This window comes from Myotis myotis, unplaced genomic scaffold, assembly GCF_014108235.1.
Source record: "Myotis myotis isolate mMyoMyo1 unplaced genomic scaffold, mMyoMyo1.p scaffold_m19_p_1, whole genome shotgun sequence".
Classification (NCBI taxonomy): Eukaryota; Metazoa; Chordata; class Mammalia; order Chiroptera; family Vespertilionidae; genus Myotis; species Myotis myotis.
Genome location: NW_023416313.1, coordinates 13,466,061 through 13,489,222, shown reverse-complemented (window position 1 = coordinate 13,489,222; position 23,162 = coordinate 13,466,061). Strand labels below are relative to the sequence as shown.

Below are 23,162 nucleotides of genomic sequence, written 5' to 3'. Positions count from 1 at the left end.
GTATTGAAGTGAATACCCACTTCAATAACTATAGGCTATTTCTGTTTAACATAGTGAAAGCTCATGACTCTTTAGGTGACAAACATTTGCTTGGTGCTGGGGATATAAAATTAGGTAAGACCTGCTGTCCTACAGCCAGGGAGCTTAAGATAAAGATAAACAAAGAGGCAATGGTGTGTGTTAAGTGCTATTGTAGAAGATACATCTAAGGTACTATAGTGGGCATGAAGACCTGGGAATGAGGGAGGTCATCCCTGAAAAGGGTGAGATTGATCTGTAACCAAAGGGATGAAAGGCAAAGGTTTGCTGAACCTGTGCTGTCCAACATAGTAGCCATTCGCCAAGTGGCTAATTCAGCTAGTCCCAAATTTGAATGCACTAAAAGTGTGATTGGATTTTTTTCAATCTTTAATTTCTTTATTGATTAAGGTATTACATATGTGTCCTCATCCTCCCATTAACCCCCAACCTCCCCTCCACTCATGCTCTCATCCCCCTGTTGTCTGTGTCCATTGGTTGGGCTTATATGCATGCATACAAGTCATTTGGTTGATCTCTCCCACTTACCCCCATCCTCCCCTACTTTCCCTCTGAAGTTTGACAGTCTGATCGCTGCTTCTCTGTCTCTGGATCTGTCCCTGTTCATCAGTCTATGTTGTTCACTACATTCCACAAATGAGTGAGATCATCTGGATTTTAAAGACACAAAAAAAGGGTGTAAGATACTTCATTAATATTTTTATATCAATGACAAGTTGAAATGATATTTTGGATATATCAAGCTAAATAAAATACATCATTAAAATTAACTTTCTGGCTACTTTTTACTTTGAAAATGTGCTTTTTAGAAAATTTAAAATTATATGAACTGAATTATATTCTTCTTGGAAATTGCTATTCTAGGCAGAGGCTATAACTCATACTAAATTTCTGGAAAAAAAGCAAAGTATTTTAAATCTTATAGTCATTTAACTAGAACACGTGGGTATAGGAGCAGCAAGAAATAAGTCTGGAGGGCTCCATGGTAGCCAGATCTTTGAAAGGTTCTGTAAGTCGTGATAAAGATTTTGAAGTCTATCTTGGAGGCATAGTGGAACTACTTAATGAGTTTACCCACAGGAAGATTTTCTGATTGATTTCCTTCCTCAAAATAATCTGCTTTCTTATGCCAAAATGTATTTTGCAAAGTTTATTTTTATGTACTTGGTCACAGAGATACAGGCAATGATTTTTTAGTCATTGGACTAGATTAGCTTGAAAAGTCATTCATGAAACAGCTAGGACAGTCACCCAAGTTGGTCGGGTAGATGGTTTCCCTTCAGATTTTTGAGATACCCTTAAAGTAGTGAATGAGTAGCAAATTATGTTTGGAATACTTTGGGTGTAGTGCAGGATTTTACATTAATTCTGATCAATCATATAATTAGGGCACCAACAAAGCAGGGTCACCATAAGGAAAAAAAAATAATGTGCAAGTCATTTAGTAATAGATATTTTACAGAATTAAGGTAGACTTTATTACCTTTGTTTTGTGGTCTATATTGCTTTTGCATTGAGCTCTGTAAGGAGATGGTTTGGGAGGTCTGTAAAGTTTTCATAGCCTATGCCTCTAAAAGTCTCTATCCAGATTGACTTGAGTTCACCACATCAGAGAGTTAAGCGAAGACTACTGATTAGTAATTACTATCCCGGAATCATACATTGTGGTTGAATATTGCTATTGGTTCACTTGATACTTTCCTCCAATGTCCATCTAAACTCTTTCTCAGAAACCAGTTCACCCTTTGCCTTTCTCAGTCTCATAGGCTTGAAATAATTCAAGTTTTATTGGAGCTGAGCAAGCCAAAGTTTAGTACTTACTGTCTAAACTGTCACTGCTCTAATTTCTTGTGGATTTCCAAGTCCAGCTCCATTTGGAATTTGTACAGTTTCCTTCCAGAAAACATGATAATGGGATGTTAATTAAAAGGGCAAATCTAGACATTATGATATGGCTCAGTGCTTAAAACCCAAACCAGATGTGCTTGGGCAGTGGCTGTGGCATTTCATTTCTCTTCTCCGTTGGTTAGTATGCAGCCCAGGAGCCAGGGACAGTGCATCATCACTGATAATGATCAGCTTCTTCCAAATGAAAAGCAATGTGTAATTTCTCATAGTTACTCTTTTTAATGGAGAAAATTAAGTAGCATTCTATTCCAGCCCTTTTCAAGAGATATTTCATGTGGGTGAGTATATTTTGAGTTCTAAGCTCACTATTTAGAAATTAGCAGTTTTATCACAAGTAGTTATATATACTCTGAGTCTATAATTTTCATGTTTTCTGACTTATCACTGGGTTTAATTGCATCTGAGCTCTTACTTGCAGATTGTCTATTAAGTAGGCTAGCCTGGGTTTATTCTTATTTATCCCACCTTATACCCTAAGAAGGAACATGCCTGAGCACTTCTGGGATGGGGGTAACTTGGAAAACAGAATACTGTAGTTTTGTTTCCTCCCTAAGAGTGCACCCTAGTAGTATAAACTCATTGAATGGCTACTGAATTAGTTGTGTGTAATCAATATTAAAGGCAAAAGAAAAAAAGTCTTTTTGTTTTTGGATTTTGTCAGAGTTTTGGCATTTTGTTCTGTCCATCCATATCTTTTTATGGCCATCCCCCTCCCCCCCCTCAGGTTTTTCCTATTGATAGAGGACCTAACTATGCCAATGATTCTAGAAATGGCATGGAATTTATCCATTCATCTCATCTATTTCAACTATTTCAACTATAGCATTTGTACTATCCTTGGAATTTTTGAGGAAGTCAGGTTGTAGCTAATGTGACAATGAACACAAATCTTTCATTGCCAAAGTTGGCATACATTTTTCTTAGCAAAGGAGGAGGATTTTAACATTTATTATAATTTGGAAATGTAGAATAAAAGTTCTGAAAATCCAAATTCTATCAGGCTGTTCCTTGTTGTTAGTAATGCAGAACATTTTAGTGAGATAACCCATGAAAAGCATCAACCAGTACTTGATATATTTTAGATAAATGTTAACCTCCTTATTAATTTTATTTTTAAAATATATTTTAAACCTCACTGAAGGATATGTTTTTATTAATTTGAGAGAGAGATGAAAGGAGATAGATAGAGAGAGAGAGAGAGAGAGAGAGAGAGAGAGAGAGAGAGAGAGAGAAAAACATTGATGTGAGTGGAAAATATCAATCAGTGTCTCCAGTATTTGCCCCAACCAGGAACTGAACCTGAAACCTAGGTACTATGTGCCCTGACTGGGAATCAAACCCACAACCTTTTGGAGTACAGGATGAGGCTCCAACCAGGTGAGCCACCCAGCTAGGGCTGATTTTATTTTTATCCATAGTCAAATCACTTTTATTAGGAGTAGCTTATTATTTGATTAGAAACATTGCATGCTTTCTCCAGCTAACTGGGAGGCTCTATACACTTTCTGATAAAGGCTTTGATAATACAAAGTCAGTTCATTTAGTCAGGTTTTACTTTTTTTATTTATCTCCCCTGTTTTGATATAATGAGGATTTACCATACTTGTTAATGCAACATAAATCTTTAGTTTTATTATCCACCCCATCAACAAACTAGCTCTTCTGAAAATTGAAGCTAAAAGATATTTGATAAATATTCCATCCTTCTCGATAGTGAAAACTAGTCTGAAAATCATTTTTCAAAAGCTTTTGCCAAAGGTTTAGAGTTCCTCCAAGCCTTTAAGAAGTTGGAAATGTTATTAAGCATTTTGATTTCTTTTCCTTTCATCTCCTGTTTAGAAATTAATGTCTTGAAAAATTGGCTGCAAATGTTAAGGTTTTTTAAAGATATGCAATCTATTCATCAGTCTAATAAAACTGCAATATGTTAAAAATAATCAGTTCTCTGCTAGACATTTTGGCCAATCTTTGAAAAGATTTTTGTCTTTGCTTTTTAGACCTTCTTATGCCTTTTTGGTTTCATTTTTAGCACCGGGAAAACTGAGCTGAGCACTCAAATCTTTTTATTTTAACATGTATTCAACCTCTGGTCTTTGTAAGGTAGCAAGATGTGGCTCCAGTCTGTGTTTTATAAAAGGGATAATAGACAAGTAGATAATACGTGACTATGGACAAGTAGATAATACGTGACTTTGGATTTCTGTTCCACCCAGGTTGTGCCTTCTTTTTCCTGCAGAATGTATCCATAGCTGATGTAAAAGGTCCTCTGGTTTATCTCCTTTGTGGGATCATTGTTGCCTACAGCTTTGTATAAAGAAGCAATTCAGAGACTGTCCCAATATGTCTGCATATGGACGTGCATATGGTCGATTTTATCTTTAACTTCGAATTTACTTGAATCTGTAGGCTATGTGTATTCCCATAATGGTAGTTGAACAGTTTCCTTGTGATGGTTCAATTTCTTTCTCTCTCTTCTGCATCTCCCCTCCTTTTCCTCTATACAGTAGTAACCTTCCTAAAAGGCTCATAAAAAAAGAAATTCAGAACACCCATGCAAGCAGGCGCCAGGAAGTTTAGATAGCAGTCCCATCACATTTGACTGTTTGGCTGGAGTTGGATGCGTAAATAGAATGGAATGTGATGTTATGAATCCCTTGCTCAAGTGCACAGCACTGCGCCAGGATGGGCCTCACCATCCATTTATATTTATTGACCTCCTGATGTGCTGGCTGCTATGGAACAACACAGTGCAGCCTTCAATTGAGACATACAATCTACATGGAAGTGAATCAGGCAGCCTGCTCTATTTGCTGTATATCATCTGGTCAGTTACTTAGGCTCAATAGCCACTGTCAGGGGAATTGTGTTTTGCCAACTGTTTTAGCTAAGCCCCACCTCTGATTCTCAGAGTGATTTTTAATAGTGAAAGGTCTACCAGCTTGTAGCTATTCCACATTTTTTACACTTTAACCTGTACTAACAAATTGTGAAAACCTTTATTAATTTACTCAGCTGAGCTACCTGGGCAAGGTTTATCCTATGATAAAGCTTCAAACCTGGCTTTCTTTCTCCATTGTCTTTGCTTCATAAAGTATAGAACACACTTAGACATTTTTGATGTAATAGAAGGTATGGAGTGTTAAAAATTATTAATTGATTGGTGATTGATTGATTTTTCAACAAATATTCATTGAGACTAAATATTTCAAGTACCCTTAAAACATGGCAGATATGGTCTCTGCTTTCATGAAACTTTCATTGTAGGGGAAATAGACATTAATCAATGAATAAACTGAATAAACTGTTAATCATTCAATTACAATTGGGCATCTATACTAATAAAAGGGTAAGATGATAATTAGACCAGGTCAACCAGATATCTTCCAGTCGTCCTGGACAAAGCCACGGTGCCGGGGGCTGAGGCAGAGGCAGTTAGGGGCAATCAGGCTGGCAGGCAGAGTGGTTAGGGGTGATCAGGCAGGCAGGCAGGTGAGCGGTTAGGAGCCAGCAGTCCCAGATTGCGAGAGGGATGTCCGACTGCCGGTTTAGGCCCTAGCGATTGGGCCTAAACCAGCAGTCGGACATCACCCGAAGGGTCCTGGATTGGAGAGGGTGCAGGCCTGGCTGAGGGACCCCTCCACCCCCCGTGCATGGATTCTGTGCACCAGGCCTCTAGTATAACTATAAGGGATAAATAGAGTGTCCTATTGGAGCAACCAAAAGAATCCTGACCTTATTTCAAGTCTCAGAAATAAAATTATTATTGGGTTCAGTGTAATTTTACACAGTATGTATATGTTGGTGGAGAGGAGCAAGAGACACTGTAAGAAGGATGTTCCAAGTAGCAGGGGAATGGCTTGCTCCAAGGCCCTGGGGAAGGAAGCAGCACAGTATATACTAAGGACTGATGGAACCACAAGGTAGCTGGAAAATAGAGTAAAGGAAAGGATGTAATGAGGGAGGTAAAGCCCACGATGATGACAGGTCCAGACTGTGATGGGCCCTGCAGGTCCTGTTAATGATTTAAGACTTTCTTTAAACATTAGGAGAAGCCCTGGGAATGTGGTAGACAGTAATTGGCTACTCAGCCTGAGTGAAAGACTAGACTAGATGAAGGTAAACATAGACACGGGGTCCAAGTTAAGAAACTGTCATACTAGTCCAGAAGGAGATGCTGGCAGCTTCGTTTCGGGAGATATAATAAAGGAGATGGACTAGAGAGAGATGTAGGAGGTAAAAATCAATAAGACTTAATGAGTGATTGGATATGAGGGAAGAATGAAGGAAGGCACTAAGGTTTTTGTCCTGAATAACTGGCTGGATAGTGTTAACTTCACTGATCCAAGAACACTGGAGAAAGACCCACTCCTGGGAAGAGGGCAGAACTGGGGGGTTTGGTTTGAGTGATGTTGGTCCAGCTAGAGGTGCTGAGGGGATATCTGACCTGAGATGTCAAGTAGATGGTTGGTTATTTAGGTATGAAGCTCAGAGAAACTTCCTGATGAAAACAGAAATAGGAGGGTTGCATAAGATAAAAGAAGATGAAACATGAGTGATTAGATCACCTCAGATGATATCTATTACAGGGTCTGAGTTATTCAGTTATATTTCACAAGCACTTATTGAGTGCTCAGTCTTTGGTAGGTCCTTCACTAAATACTGGGCACATGAAAAAGAAATTCAGTAAATAACATGGGACATCTCTTTGCCTTGGGCCTAAATTGCTTTTCACATCATCCAAGACAGGATATCTCAGTACATCCAGAGAAAACTCTTAGGCAAGCAAAATCTGTACCTTGGTCCTGTGCTTCCCTGTCTTTGCTTCCATCTAACTTAAATCTCAGCAACCTGAAGTTCATTCCATTCTTGTTTGTCCTTGATAGACATGTAGCCTAGTTGGTAAGCACATTTTTTATATTAACTCCTTACTTTCTTGCCTCTCTCAGTTTTAAGGAACATTGTGGCCTTTGGCCTGTCTTTTTAGAGCAAGATATATAAGATTGCTTCTTACATTAAGAAATGCGTTCCTGTCTTGTTTGTTTGTTTGTTTGTTTTTGAGAAATATATCCACCGGCTATGAAATATTCGTCTCATTTTGTGAAGGTTATAAATTGCTGATGACTTTCAGATTATGATGATATTGACTCTACTGGAGAAAATTAGGCCACACCCTTCTAGTCTGGTTCTAAAATAAGATTCATTGGCAAAGTGAAATTGATAGCCTCTTTTATTACTCTTATTCTTTGGAGGCTCACGGCTTAAAATAGTCTACATTTTAAGACTGTATTTTTCAAATTATTTTCTCTGGACCACCTGTGTCAGAGTCACTTGGACGTGCTTGTTAAAAATGAAGATCATTGAACCCTATCTTCCAAATACTTTTAGTATAGCTGGGATAAATCCCAATAGTTTACATTTTTAATAAGCACCTCTGGTAATATTTATGTATACTAGAGTTTCAGAAATCACTCTTTTGAAGTATGTCAAAATTTGTGTCAGTTATTTTTCAATAAAATAGTGATTTGTGTCAGTTATTTTTCAATAAAACAGGGGAAAATTGCACATCGCTGTATTAGAATTCTGAGTTAATGAGAAATTATACAGTTATGTGAGCCAGGTCAGTCTCTTAGCAATTTTGAGGATTAATAATTGAGTCATAGGAGTTAAAATATTTAACAGGTATTGTTCAGTTATTCAGTGATAAAATGATCACATTACACATATTTCTTTTCTAACATATAAAAATTCATGTGACTGAAGAACAGAGATGAGTAGGAAAGTAGAAGAGAATGGGGTTCCAAAAAGAGAGTATGTAAAGGAAGAGAGTGATATTGACAAAACAGAAATTAAAACTTGGTTCCAGCATAACCTTTCATTCAGTTTAGTGTATGTTTTGCTTTAACTGGCATGCTCTTTGGGTTCTTCTTCTGCATGACTGTCACTTTATGAATATTTCTAGAGGTCCAACTTCTTTCCTGTCTCCAGAACTAGCAAGTCTCTCTTTCCTCCCCGACCCCCAGGAAGAACGCCGTGTGATTTATGTTGGCAAAATCAGACCTGACACAACACGGACAGAACTGAGGGACCGTTTTGAAGTTTTTGGTGAAATTGAGGAGTGCACAGTAAATCTGCGGGATGATGGGTGAGAATCTTCAAGATTATTTCTTGTTTAGAAGCTGACATATGTAAAAAATTATGGCCCTAAGATGACTAGGATGGGGATGCTTTGACAGATGACATGTTGAGTTCAGAACCTTATTTATTTTCTTTCATCCCTATTTATTAATCTTTCTAGTTGAGATTTCCTGTCCCAGAAATAAGTATTTAGCAGCTTGACAGGACAATCACACTGATAAATGGGCGCAGTGGTTCAGACGTGGGCACCAGCGGAATCTCCCAAAGTAGAAAGTGTTATAGTCATATATGCTAATGCTGCCTCCCTAGCTTTGAACTTCTCTTCTTTCTCTATTGCAGAGACAGCTATGGTTTCATTACCTACCGTTATACCTGTGATGCTTTTGCTGCTCTTGAAAATGGATACACTTTGCGCAGGTCAAATGAAACTGACTTCGAGCTGTACTTTTGTGGACGCAAGCAATTTTTCAAGTCCAACTATGCAGACCTAGGTATGGATTTTATTGTACATAGAATGAGGAATCCATAACATAGAGCTCAAAATGGGAGTAAATGTAAATCGAAGGCACAGTGGGTTGAACCATTATTTTACTAGAGGGGATATTTGAATAGAAATTTTATATTATTATTTATTTTTTAATGCACGAAACAGTTTCAGAAACAAGGAGTGTAGGTTTGGGCAGCCAGGGGCAGAAGTAAATTTGTTGTACTGTCTTCCCAGATGCTGAAATTCTGCATTGTTTGTGTGTAGAGGTGGTATATTGTGTTTTGTGTGTGGATGTGTTGTGTGTATATGTGGGTAAAGTGTGCGTCAGCATGTGTCTATGTTGTATGTGTCTTTGTCTATGTATATAATCTGCCATTGTTTTCTGTTCCCATCCCTGAACCCTTTTCTCCAAACCTGTAGCATTGCCATCATTGTTTTATGGAACAGAATGTGCAAGAGTCTTGTTCTCTTTTATTATCATAAAGACTTAGAAATGTTAATATTTTCAACAAAGTGCACCTTGAGAGAAGAAAATAAAATTTTATATGCTAGATCACACTATAGTCTCTTTAAAAGAAAAAAGAGAAAAATGTTATTTTTGAGTACTTCTATATGTTAGGCACTATGTCAGGGGCTTTGCAAGCATTTTCTCATTTAATTACCAGAACAGTCATGGAAGATAGATATTATCATTGTCATTCCCATTTTACAGATAAGGAAACTGAAGCATCCATAAGTATTGATTTTTTTTCTTGTTCTAAAAGTTGTACAGAGTCAAGGGATAAAATTTAGAAAATACTAAGTTAAGAAAAATAGGAAAATCAGCTATCAGCCTATCACCTAGAGATAACCAGCCTATCACCTAGAGATAACCACTGTGACTTAGTGTGTGTTGTACATTCCAGTATTGTCTCAGAATGTCTAATTTCTTATAGTTAAGGTCATGTTATATATATATATATATATATATATATATATATATATATACATACTTTTAAATTCTACTTATCTCAATTAATATTATATAAGTTCATTTTCCACTGTATTCACAGGATTAAAAATAATTTATCAACACTTTTTAATGGCAACACAGTATTCTGTTCAGTGAATAATGCCATTATATTTCAGTATTCCATTATAGTTAAACATTTATTCAATTTTTAATATTATAAATAATGTCACAATTGACATCTTAATTTCCTTTCAAATTTTAATTTTGTTCTTTTGCATGTGATTTTTTTAATCTAATATGTCTATTGTAAGACTTTATGTTCTTTGATGAAGGTAGGAAAGTGGCAAATGTCTTGTGCATATGAAATACTTATTTTAAATCAATTATGCTACTAATCATAAAATTAACATATACATTTATTCCTAAGACTTATTGTGTTTCTATCTGCACTTGCTTTGGCTTGGTATAAAGAAAGAAATGAATACCAAATACTGGGATTTTTTTTCCTTCCACCAAAGCGATGTCTTCCTAGAGTAATTGATATAGGTAGTGTGCATTGTTCAGGGGGAATATGCTATAATTCACTTCAAAAGCTAAATAGATAGTATGAAGCAGGGGAGAGGTAGCTGACTGTTAGAGAGATAGAGGCTTAAGGATGAAAATATAAATGGTGGCAAGTCATTTGTTCAAATGTTGGCTGATAAAAACAGTCAAGACAGATTGAAGTCTTGAGTTGATTTGACTTATTTCCTTCAGTGATGAAGGCCAGGGTGTTTCTAGTCTCTCAAAACATCTAGAGTTTAAAATAAGCTACCTAGAGGGGCCTTTAGATCACGATTCATCACTGGGAGAGGGAGGATTGAATGGTATTTCCAAATTGAACTAGAGCCTTCCTGAAATATTTCTAAGAAGAATGCTTCCCCTCTCGTTATCTCACCGCCTCGCCAGCAGCAATGAAACGTTGCCGTTGCTAAGCTAGTTCTGTATTTTCTGAAAAGTGTGTTTGATGTGCACGGTAGTAGCATGGGTTTTTCCAATTCCCTCAAGCCCAGCAATTGCATGAAGCACAGTCTATCTGAGTGAGCACAGCCATGGTGTAGTCAAAGAACCTGCAGAGTTTTGGAATCCTGCAGACCTGGGTTTGAAACCTGACTTACCTTCTGACCTTAAGCAAACAATTAAACTCCCTCGGCTTCTGGTTCTTCATGGGTAATACACCTTATATTGCTGCTTTGGAGATTAAATTAATGTTTGTGAAGCTGTTAACAGTGTCTGGCATAAAGCAGTTGCTCAATAAACAGTAAGCTATGCTTCTCATTTAAAGTGATGGTAATGAGAAGTTGGAAGTTTCAAGTTATTTTAAAATGGAAGAATCAGCACTGGCATCTAGCTTTGAAACTGAATAACATTCATATGTGTCTGGTCTTTGTCCCCTGAAGAGTTCACGTGAAATGTGTCAGGTCACGGCTACTGAATGTGATAAGCAGAAGTATATACTGGACCATTAGAGGGATTGTGAGCTGTCGTGTGTGTCAGATGTAAATTAAAAATGATCTGAGGCAGACACATTTTACCAAGAGTAAAGTGACCGAGTATTTTAGATAGATTTAACCAATTTTCTTCCATGTTTCATTTTTGCTCCCCCAAATTAAGTTAGTTTGCCCACCCTATTTCAATACTCTTGAGGCCACTACAATAATATTAGTGCAAAACATGATGATTCCAGTTACGATTTATGAGCCAGTTTTATAAATGAGATTCAGAATTTAAAGAGACAATCAAGGTTACTGTGGTGAAGCCAGGGTTTAATTCTGGTTTCTATGACTCTGTAATCTCTGTGTCTTTCTATTTACTGTCTTATAAAAAAAAAAAAAAATGGATCTTTCTGAAAGACCTCAATGAAAAATCTTAAAGAGGAAGGATAAAAATTAAATTACAACTATCTGACCAGAAGAGAAGGTTGGGCCAATACAAAAAAAATAATAATTTTGATCACAAATTATTTATGGTGTAGAACTTAAACACATAAGAAAAAAATGAAGGAAATAAAATATCCATCACAAATTTTTATGTATTTTGCATATATACATAACTTTTCATAAACCCTTTTATTGGTAAATCATTCCCAGATCCCAACACAAATATTTTCACCCATAACTTTAGTAAAATTTAACAAATATTAAGTTTAGTACCTATTTTGTGCGAACAGTTTTTTGGGTGCCAGGAATACAGTTGTAATGTGATTTGTTTCTACTTATACACTGTCATTATTCGTAACAATTTATTTAAAAAATAATTTGAGTGGTTTTTGGGTTATTTCTATCAAACTTTGTATTGTATTTGACTTGTGTTGCAGCATCCTTCCTTTAGTGTAGAAAAAGAGGTGGGGTAGATGGCATTGCCTCAGGAAGTACATGTAACCACATTCTATCTTCATGCAACAAAAAAGACTTTGGGGTGCCTACCGTGTGAGGTAGTATGCTTATATATGTGGGTATACATGTAAATTCCAGCCTGCGTATTTCACAGTGAAGTCTTGAGAACCACTGTTTCAAAATATTTTTAGTATTTGCTAATGAAAATACGGAAACACTGAAATTCCGCATTTCATGCAGAATAATCCAAAGTTAAGACATTTTAATTTTCCTCCAAGAAAAGATACATATATGTGTTCCTGATGGGCCAATGCTGACTTCAATGTCACACACACTCAGTCATCAGCAGACTCTCTCACCTTCATCTGCAATGCAAGTGGAACTCTGATTCCAGGCTAATCTCTAGCAATGAGCCGGGCTTTCTTGCCTTTGGTTTTTACAAACAAGATTTTGATTTGGACATCAGCTGCTGGTGAGGTTTTAGTAATACAAGCAAACTAGTCATTTGGTTAAGAAGAGAAGGGGGGGAGCCATTATCATTTAAGAATTAACCATATAAGATGTTCGTGAGGAAAGACTGGCCATTTCTCTTCTTGCTTTTATGTCTGGGTCTGACTCTAAATGTTGTCGTTTTGCTTTTTCTTACCTGAAAAAAACTTGCTTGACAAATTCAGTAAAGACAAGGAGTGGTGAGAATGAAAGAGAAAAAGAAGTGCAGGAATTTCTGTTTTCGAAAGCTAGGATGGTTAGAGTGGATTATAGCGAGGGCTAAAACATCAGTCTGGGGCTTCAGGGTTTGAGGGATTCCAACCCTTTCAGCACAACATCTTGTGAGGTCAGTGATCATGCCTCCACATTATCGAGTCTTATACTCCACTGTCATGTTGAGAATTTCATTTTCAGGACTTGGTCTGGGTAAAACATGGAAATGTTCATATTTTGGTAGGATTGTTAAATGTTTTCCAGAAAGGATTGTTTTCCCTTCAAACTAAGTGCTTTCAAAGAGAATGAAAGTATTTGCAAGAGGTTTTCCATTATATTTCCAAGATATTGTTTCTCATTTGCAAGGCTGGCAAAAATATCCGACTTCTTTTTTTTGAGATGTCAATAGAGAAAATCAGAAATAGTTAACAGTTTTTTACTTTACATCCAACATTGCTGAAACACATTGATTTTGTTAAGGGCTCTTTGAAGTAGCATGTGGGACTTGGCACAAAAGCTGACGTGGGCTAGTTTAAAGACTCAAGAGAAACCATGGCTTTATTTTCACCTGCATATTTTCCATCTCCTATTAATTAGTAAAGAGACTGAATCTATGCTCTCTGAACATGAAACATTTCCCTAAACCTTCTAATTTGGGAGATTTTGTGCCACTAGTGATTTCTGAGGTACCCAAGGGTATATAGTAGGCGACCAGGTCATATGTTTCTCTTACCTTAAGAGAGAGCAACAGGATGGGGAATGGGTGAACTTCTGATTTTCTCCCTATAACTCAACTGGATTTTTGCTCAATGAAATTAGTCTCATTGATAGGAAAATTAGTTCCAGCTTCTACTCTTGTCTCTCCACCTAAGGTGTAGAGGAACCTTAGGTGAGTTAACATGCCATCGGGGGAGCGGGGGCTTATTTTCAAAGAAGATTGTTGGATAAGTTGCTATTAAGTAGTTGCCATTAAAGTCTATTTTGACTACTTTCCAAGAGAGTTTAAATCTAAAATGCATCAATAGATGAGAATTTTGAATATATATATATACATACATATATATATATATATATATATATATATATATATATATATAAATTTTGGCATATTTTTAAAGTATATTGACTAGATAAACTGCTCTTACATAAGGTCTTCTTGAATGGGATGATTGAGTTGATGACCATCAGGAAAGGGTGCATCTGACCTGGCTTGGATTTCTTTCAGATTCAAACTCAGATGACTTTGACCCTGCTTCCACCAAGAGCAAGTATGACTCTATGGATTTCGATAGTTTACTGAAAGAAGCTCAGAGAAGCTTGCGCAGGTAACATGTTCCCTGCCTGAGGATGACAGAGGGACGGTGAATACCTCACGGGACAGTGCGTCCTCCCCTAACAGACTATTGCAAGTCATACTTAGGAATTTCTCCTACTTTACACTCTGTAAAAAAACAAAACAAAACAACAACAATACAACAAGAACAACAACAACAATGGTTTACATGAACACAGCTGCTGAAGAAGCAAGAGACAGAATGGATATCCAGTAAGCACATGTTTATTCATGGGTGTCAGCTTTGCTTTCCCTGGAGTCTCTCGGTGATGGTGTGTGTGTGTGTGTGTGTGTGTGTGTGTGTGTGTGTGTGTGTGTGTATGTGTGCCTGGTATGGGGGAAGTGTGTATGTACAGGTGGGGACTGGGGGCTCCTGATCAGAGTGTACCAGGGCAAACCATTTCAAATGGCAGCAGTTCCAAGAAGACACACATAAAACCTAGAACTTCAAAATGTTCATATTCTATTCAAAAGGAAAAAAATGAATAAATTCAAAAGGAAAGAAAACCAACCAACCAACCAACCAACCAACCACAAGCCACCCTAAAATGACAGCCGCTGATGTCTGGGCATCAGCCTCCGTACTCTTGTTTTTTAAGAAAGTACAAAATCAACTTGAAGCAAGTGTTCTCTCATAACATGATTATATGACAATCCCGAAGAAACAACAGGTTCCATAGAACTAATATATTCTCTCTCTCTCTTTCTTTTTCTTTTTTTTTTCCCCCCTTTGGCCATGGAATCTGGGTGGGAGAGGATACTGCGGGCACTGGAATGCTAAACTTTCCTAACATTTTGAAGTTTCTGTCATTCGTCCTTTATCCTGACACCCATGTAAATGTCCAAAAATGTTGATCTTCCACTGCAAATTTCAAAAGCCTTGTCCATGGCCAATTGTGCAGCTTGGCCAATGGTTCTTTCTGAGGAGCGGGCGCGGTGTTACATTACAGAATGAGAGTTGGGTAGAACTCTCTGCGATTTGTTCAGATAGTGTAATTGCTACACTCTCCAATGTAGTTAAGTATTTACAGATGTTAAATGGAGTATTTTTATTTTGTGTACATACTATACAACAATGTTCTTTTTTTGTTACAGCTATGCACTGTAAATGCAGCCTTCTTTTCAAAACCGCTGAATTTTTCTTAATCAAGAATATTCAAATGTAATTATGAGGTGAAACAACTATTGTACACTAACCTATTTAGAAGCTGAACTTACTGCTTATATATATTTGATTGTACAAAACAAAAACAAAAAAGACAGTGTGTGTGTCCGTTGAGTGCAGCAACAAAATGATGCTTCGCGCGTATCCATCCCTTCTTAGGTGAGCTTTGATCTAAGCATCTTGTCAAGAAATATCCTAGCCCCCTAAAGGTATTAACCACTTCTGCGATATTTTTCCACATTTTCTTGTTGCTTGTTTTTCTTTGAAGTTTTATACACTGGATTTGTTAGGGGAATGAAAATTTTCTCATCTAAAATTTTTCTAGACGATATCATGATTTTATGTAAAGTCTCAATGGGTAACCATTAAGAAATGTTTTTATTTTCTCTATCAACAGTAGTTTTGAAACTAGAGGTCAAAAAATCTTTTTAAAATGCTGTTTCATTTTAATTCTTGTGATTTTAATTTGATACAAAATGCTGAGGTAATAATTGCAGTATGATTTTTACAATAATCAATGTGTGTCTGAAGACCATCTCTGAAGCCAGTATCTCTTTCCCTTGGCAGAGTATGATGATGGTATTTATCTGTATTTTTTACAGTTATGCATCCTGTATAAATACTGATATCTCATTCCTTTGTTTACTAAAGAGACATATTTATCGGTTGCAGATAGTCTATTTATTATAAATTATGAGATGATGAAAATCCTCAAGCCAGTGGAAATTTTCTACCTAGGATGCATGGCAGTTGTCAGGGTGGAGTTTCAGTGTTTCGTTTGGGAAACTCAGCTTTTGCAGAAGCAGTGTTTCTGCTTGCACTAGCATGGCCTCTGATGTGACCATGATGTTGTTCTTGATGACATTGCTTCTGCTAAATTTAATAAAAAAAAACTTCCGAAAAACCTCCATTTTGAGCATCAGGATTTCATCTGAGTGTGGAGCCCTGGAATGGAAGTCAGTACAGTTTGGAGTGTGTATTCACGTTTCTAAATTGAGATTCGATCAAGGTTTGGCTGACATGACTTTTCTGGAAGACATGATAACGCCTACTTCTTAATCGTTCTTTTCCTTTCTCTCACCCAACACGATCTTATAAAATGGATTTCACCCCCAGGCCAATGCAGCTAATTTTGATGGCTGCATTCATTTATCACCAGCATATTGTGTTCTGAGTGAATCCACTGTCTGTCCTGTCAGATGCTTGCTTGATTTTTTGGCTTCTTATTTCTAAGTAGCTAGAAAGCAATAAAAATACTATGAAATAAACTCGTTCACAGGTTCTGCGTTACAACAGTAACACATCTTTAATCCGCCTAATTCTTGTTGTTCTGTAGGTTAAATGCAAGTATTTTAAACTCTGTGTGAACGCCAAACTGAAGTTTACAGTCTTTCTTTCTGAATTCTGAGTATCTTCTGTTGTAGAATAATAATAATAATAATAAAAAAGACTATTAAGAGCAATAAATTATTTTTAAGAAATCAATATTTAGTAAATCATATTATGTGTTCAAGGACCAGATGTGTTCTCTATTTTGCCTTTAAATTTTTGTGATCCAGTTTTAAATACATTCTACTCCTTGCCCTGGATTGTTAACATGAGTAAGAATACTTGGTTTCTTTTCTTATCAAAAGACAGCATTATAGATTTCATGTTGAGAATTAATTTATTCCCCCTCTGGCCTGACAAATATTGTTCACATAAAGATCATAGTTTTTTTTATTTTTTCCCCTGGACTTCAAATTGCATCTAAAATTAGTGCAAAGAGAGAATCACTAAACCATCTGAATAGAGCTTTTGTATCTTATGCAGACACTGTGGGTAGCCCATCAAAATGTAAACTGTATTCCTTTTATTTTATTTTTAATTTTTTTTGGGGGGAGAGGATCTCTCAAATGAACACATACACCCCATCACCACTGGAGGCAAATTTCAGCATAGATCTCTGGGTTTCTAGATGACCGTAGGCCATTGCCTTCATGCTGTGGTAAGTACCACATCTACAATTTTGGCGACTGAACTGGTGCTTTAGAAATGTGGGTGATTTTTTTAAGAGATGTAGCAGAATAACTCTTCCAGTGCAACAAAATCAATTTTTGCTAAACGACTCTGAGAGAGCAACGACTGGGCTGTCAACATGCAAAGCAGCAGAGAGGGAACTTTGCACTATTGGGGTATGATGGTTGGTCAGTTGAAAAAAAGGAAACCTTTTCATGCCTTTAGATGTGAGCTTACAGTAGGTAATGATTATGTGTCCTTTTCTGATGGCTGTAATGAGAACTTCAATCATTGTAGTCTAAGACCTGATCTATAGATGACCTAGAATAGCCATGTAATATAATGTGATGATTCTAAATTTGTACCTATGTGACAGACATTTTCAATAATGTGAACTGCTGATTTGATGGAGCTACTTTAAGATTTGTAGGTGAAAGTGTAATACTGTTGGTTGAACTATGCTGAAGAGGGAAAGTGAGCGATTAGTTGAGCCCTTGCCGGGCTTTATTTTTTCTTCCCCACCTGCCAATTCTACATGTATTGTTGTGGTTTTATTCATTGTATGAAAATTCCTGTGATTTTTTTTAAATGTGCAGTACACATCAGCCTCACTGAGCTAATAAAGGGAAACGAATGTTTCAAATATACTTCTGCTTTTCTTATTTATGGGCACCACACTTGTGGCATGTTCCTCAGTTGAGGCCACAGTGCTCCTTCCTAATTAATCTCTTTCCCTTCTGCATCGCCCTCCTTTCTCCCTTCTTTTCCGTATTCATGGATGGATTTCCGCTCTAAGGTAATGTGTACCTTCTGTATTTTACCTTGTCTCCTTGCGAATGGCAAAGGCAGAAGAGGTGACTCCTTGAATAAGAAGTGATGTGGGACTTGATTCCACAGACGAGATCTGTTTTTCTACTTACCCCCAGAAAGTGTGTATTTTTAAGTACAAGCGAATCACCTCTAGTGAGTAACCCGCTCAACATTCAACTTAGGAAGCAATTCTAATGTGGAAGGAATGAATATTTTTTGAAGACTTATCATGGGAGGCAGCTCCTCCTACCCCCAGGTTATATGTAAGTCATCGGGTTAAATATGGGACAAGCTGTTAGCTGCCCACACAGCTTCTGTTAGGATATCCACTGTGCCACGGAGGTGACTGGTGGTCCTAATGGTAGAGAATGCACTGTTAGCCCTCTGGTGCCTCATCTCCAGATTTCCCATAGCTGGCTGGCCCCACTCCCAGCAACTTGTACTGAGAGACCCAACAGAAGTATTGCATTGGGAAAGAGTGGCTAGACATATCCCAGTCCCTCCCCCCTCCCCATCTCCTAGAGAAAAAACTTGCTTTTGTATTAGAAATGTGGTAGAACTATCCATTGTACATGGATATCTGCTAACAAACACAAGGAATATCCCCCAAGGTCCTACTTCTACTTGATACCAGTTTCAGATTTGCCTCTTATTTTATCAAAGTACAAAATAAAAACTTGCCATTATCTTCCCCAAATAATATACTCACCTAAAACCATGGGACTAAGCACTCTGAGATGCAATGGACAAGCCTCAGATATAGGCTTATCTCCACTGACCCTTAAATTTTATGAAATATTTTTAATCTTCTGGCTGGAACAAGCAAGGGCGTCAGAATAATGCAAGTCTTTCTTTCTAAAGAGTTAACTTTTTAGCCTTTAAAACCTTTTGAGGCTAAAGAGGGATCTTTAAGAAGCAGCAGATGTAGATGCTGGTCTAGTACCAGGACATCCTGATGAGTTGTAAAGGATTTATTTGATGTTCCTCAAACTTTAAATCACTTTCCTCCTTGATCCTAATAGCAAACTACTTATTAAAACCAAAATTAAGCTGGCTAAAGTAAATGAGCATTGGATATGAATAGTTTCTTTTAAAGAACTTTGTTTCATTTCAAAAGTCCTCTAAACTAAGTCTGTATAAAGCATACAACATGATATTGGTTCAAAAACTCTTTTGCAGGGTAGCCAGTTTTCCCTTCATTGTAGCATTATTTAGCTAATCATCGGGTATAATTCACAGCCCTAACAACATTATTATACTCATTTGACACTAGTGTTAGTAGCTACACATAACTCAGTATTAATTGTAGAATATTTTAACTGAAGCATACTTTTTGCAATCTTTAACTTTATATTAATCTTATATTTTGCAATTCTCGTTGCTATTTCTTGTTTTCAAACACATTATACACCATTATAAATCAATCTTCGTACTTTATTAAACAGCAGAGAGTAATAAAGAAGGTCACAACTCATAGAGGAGTTCCTTGGAGGTTTGTAACATTGTGATTTAAATCTCAGAAAGATTTAATCAAAAGCTGAATTAATCCCTGGGGGGAAAGATGCTATATAGATTCTATTGATGGGCAAAAAGCAGTCTATTTCTTTTCGTTGGTCTCTGTTAACATGTTCAAGAAAAGGAACATCGTTTTTCTGCGGAAAACACAGTAGGATTTTCTTGGTGGGGGAAGAATAATATGCAGTGACCTTTGAGTGGTGTTGCTATCCTTTCTTTCAAAATAGCCCGTTTTATTCTTCCTGTGGCATTGTTTGTTCTTCTAGTGCTTAGTTAAGTTAAATGTCCTCCACCTTCTTGCTCACCTAAATATATTCCATGTGATTCCAGTAATTCTGCAAGGTCCCTGAAGCTCCAGTCCACTCGAGCATGTGGAATGTGTGGGTCACATGAGCTGGGTTCCAGAGCTTCTGTTGTAACCAGGTGACTGCCCCTGGGCACATTCTCATGGGGCCCTGCAAACTTGCAAGAAGAAATGACCATAAAGTACAGGTGTTTCTAGTACAAGGTTCTGAAAAGCCTACCAGTTTCCATGATGAGGATGTAGGACAAGAGGTCACCACCTTCCCATATACCTCTCTTTTGTTCTTAATCCATAGGAATTTCACCATGCTCCTTTTAGCTCAAAGACCATTACTGAACATCAGCTGATTTCTAGAAGGGGCAAAGTGGAATTAATTAACTGAAAAGAGTCAGGGAACTTTTAGAGGAGAAAATCAAATGATACTATAATATTTTCATGATTAAATTAAATGAGCATAATTATGCATGCACATATGCACACCAAGGCATTATTATAATCAAGGATCTTAAAATATTGTATTGTTTCAAATTTATGCATATAGCACTTACAGAAGGCAAGGAGCTAGTGTGATATTTGAATTTGCATATTGACCATTTTCATATATTAACTTCCAGTAGGAAGAAGCTGAATTATGAGAAAAAACCCTGGGGTGATTTAGAAAAAATATTGTGCTTCTGCTCGTTTGGGAACATCAGGGGCACTTAGCAACATTATCTTTTTTTTTTTTCCACGTAGTTTTCTGTGATGGATTTTCAACAAGATGACATCCAAGTGAAAACCGAAATTAAATGGGAAGGAAAGAATGTTAAGTGGTAAAATCCTAAATAGCTTATTAGACTACTTAATTGGAGGGGATTTATTTTTGCTGCTGTTAGGAACTCTATAGTCAAGCTTCTCTTTAACAATACTAATTGATGAAATGAAAGTGGCTCCATAATACAGTTACCACACAATACCCTCTAGCAAGTCATTTAAGGGAATTCACAGGTACTTCCTTTGTATGACTTTGATGTTGTTGAAAATCAAGTCCTGTCTTCATTCATTATCATTGCTTTCTCACTTTGTCTCCAACCAGGTCTCTTCTCTCCTCCTGGAGCTTCCCAGTGCACCTCAAAGATAGGAAAGGAAATGAGGTCATGCTTGTTCTAGCTTAACCACTTAGCAGGTTTTCAGGCTGGTTCCTATGCACTTTAATGACTAATGTTTCATGGTGCTTAGGGGTAGTGCCCTCTGTAAGTTTTTCACTGTTACTTGTCAGGAATGTGTGTACGTTATCACGGAATAATGATTAATTGCCCTACTTCTTAGAGAAGGATAAGTTAGCAAACTGGTCACACAGCCTGTGATATGGCCATTGTTGCTTTCATGTCAGGGACCTTAATGATCAAAGGCCATGCATGGCCTAATCAAGGACCTTCATTTCCCTCCAATTACCTGGCTACATGAAATCAACATTCTAGTCCCTATTCAGTATGCTGCCTTTCCTATGGTCAACAATCTGAATTGCATTTCAGATGGTCCAACAGGAAAATAACAGGAAGAAAGCAAGAATGGGAGCTCACCACCCAATGTTTGGAGTCAGTGGCTGAGGGTGGGAAGTACCTGCATGGTGGGGCTGACATTTTTCTATGTATAATGCCAGGTATGGTGGCATACAGAGAGAGTGCCCATGTGTGTGCCTGATGAATGAAACAATTCATAAAGGCTCATAAGAGTTTCTTTGTCACGTGGCGCCAGGTTCTCATGGAGGCACCTTCTGCCATGGCATGCCATGGCAAAGACCAACTCTAGAAAGGTCAGTTGAAGGAAAGAGAAGAAACAAATAGAAGGTTAACCAAATACATTTGAACTTCAGGTACAAAGCAAGATTTGGGCAAAGATTTCCCATGGTTTCTTATTTGCCTTTTATGTCCACTCACTCTATGGGATTATATAAACAAAAGAGGTAATTGTACAGCTAGGGCAGTAGAGACGGGAAGCAGAGAATGGACCTTTCAAAGCAGCTGCTGGTTGTGTGTGTGTGTGTGTGTGTGTGTGTGTGTGTGTGTGGGTGTGTGTGTGTGTGTGTGGTTCTGTATCAGCTAGATATCAATTGTCTCTCACCAACCTGGTGTTTGCTCGGAGGAATTGATTAAATCCCATAAACTGGGTCCCTGAGTGTCTAGTGCTGGATTTCTGAGGTCATCCTGAGACCTGACAGTAGAAAGGCAAATACATCTGAGAAGTTGAGCACTCACAGCCCCAATTTATGGATGGTCTTTTGAGGTAATGTCCTTGTTGGATCTGGCACCACTAGTAGAAAAAAAAAAGAGGGTGTGTTTATCTGGGATCTATTCCCAATCCAGTGGGCAAGCTCAATGAGGTTAGTTAAAATTATGAAGTGGGAAAGAGGAGTATTTGGTCAGGGACTTTGGTCTTTGGAATTCTATGAACCTTTGAAAAATAGCCTGTGGCTTGTGGGCCACACAGTGAAAGAAAAATGTCCAAGAAATGACTGGTTTAACAATGGCTGCAAAACAGGTATTGTCACGGACTCTTTTAACTATGTTTTTAAATTGTAATTAGAAAACATTTTAAACACACATGTAAGTGCATAAAACAATGGAATAGAACCCCCATATATACATTTCCTGGATTTATGAGATCTTAACATTTGTCCTGTATGCCTAAGATTTCTCCTAAAACAAGTCACAAAACCCATCTCCTTTCTCTGCTTCCCTTCTCAGTCGTGACCAGTTTTTTTGTGATTGGTGCCTGTTATTCCCATCCATTTATTTTTCTTTTGACCATCCATACATCCAGAAGTAAGATGCAGTATATTTTGTGTCTTTTACAAATTTGCATAATGTTTTCTTGCTGTATGTATCCTTTTTGCAATTTGCTAGTGGTGCCTTCTAATGCAAATGCAATTAGAACAATTCAGCCTTGGTGGAAGCCAGAAGGAAATCCTTCCTTCCAGGTGTTTGGAGTTGCCTTAGCAGCTGCTTAACCTTTCCTGGCTAATCATTCTTCACAGCGATCCTGACACTCATGTTGGTTTCCTATTTATCACTTTGGCTCATGGTTAAGTGCATTTACCCAATATCTTTCAAAGTTTTCGACCCTTGATCAACCCTCATCTTGCAAATGGAGTGGTTATAAAGATATTCCAAGGAAACAGGAGGTCATAAAATCATAGCATAAAACAGAAACCCATACCTAGGCAGTTATTTCTTTCTTTCTTTCTTTTTATAAAAGAGTGAATTCTTTGCTTTTTATTCTTTGTGAAATCAGAGATTTTTGCCAGATTCCTAACCTTCTCGTTCCAACATACCTGTGAATGGCCGTGTCCTCTCTAGAGAGGACATTGGGGAGTCCCGGCACTGAAGAAATTATTTCTTGTAATAGTAACAGATTAAACTAGTTACCAGCTGGGGAGCATGTTTGAGCACTTAAGTTA

The 23,162-nt window shown here is 37.4% G+C and overlaps 1 protein-coding gene across 1 annotated transcript in view; it reads left to right on the top strand.

Moving 5' to 3' along the window:
- Positions 1–18,373, top strand: part of PPARGC1A (PPARG coactivator 1 alpha) — a 99,972-nt gene extending 81,599 nt beyond the window's left edge. The window contains exons 11-13 of the mRNA XM_036330176.1: positions 7,968–8,089; positions 8,422–8,573; positions 13,824–18,373. Coding sequence (XP_036186069.1) covers positions 7,968–8,089; positions 8,422–8,573; positions 13,824–13,927 — 378 coding nt within the window. The 3' untranslated portion in view covers positions 13,928–18,373. The remainder of the gene's footprint in view (positions 1–7,967; positions 8,090–8,421; positions 8,574–13,823) is intronic.
- Positions 18,374–23,162: the final 4,789 nt, after the last annotated feature.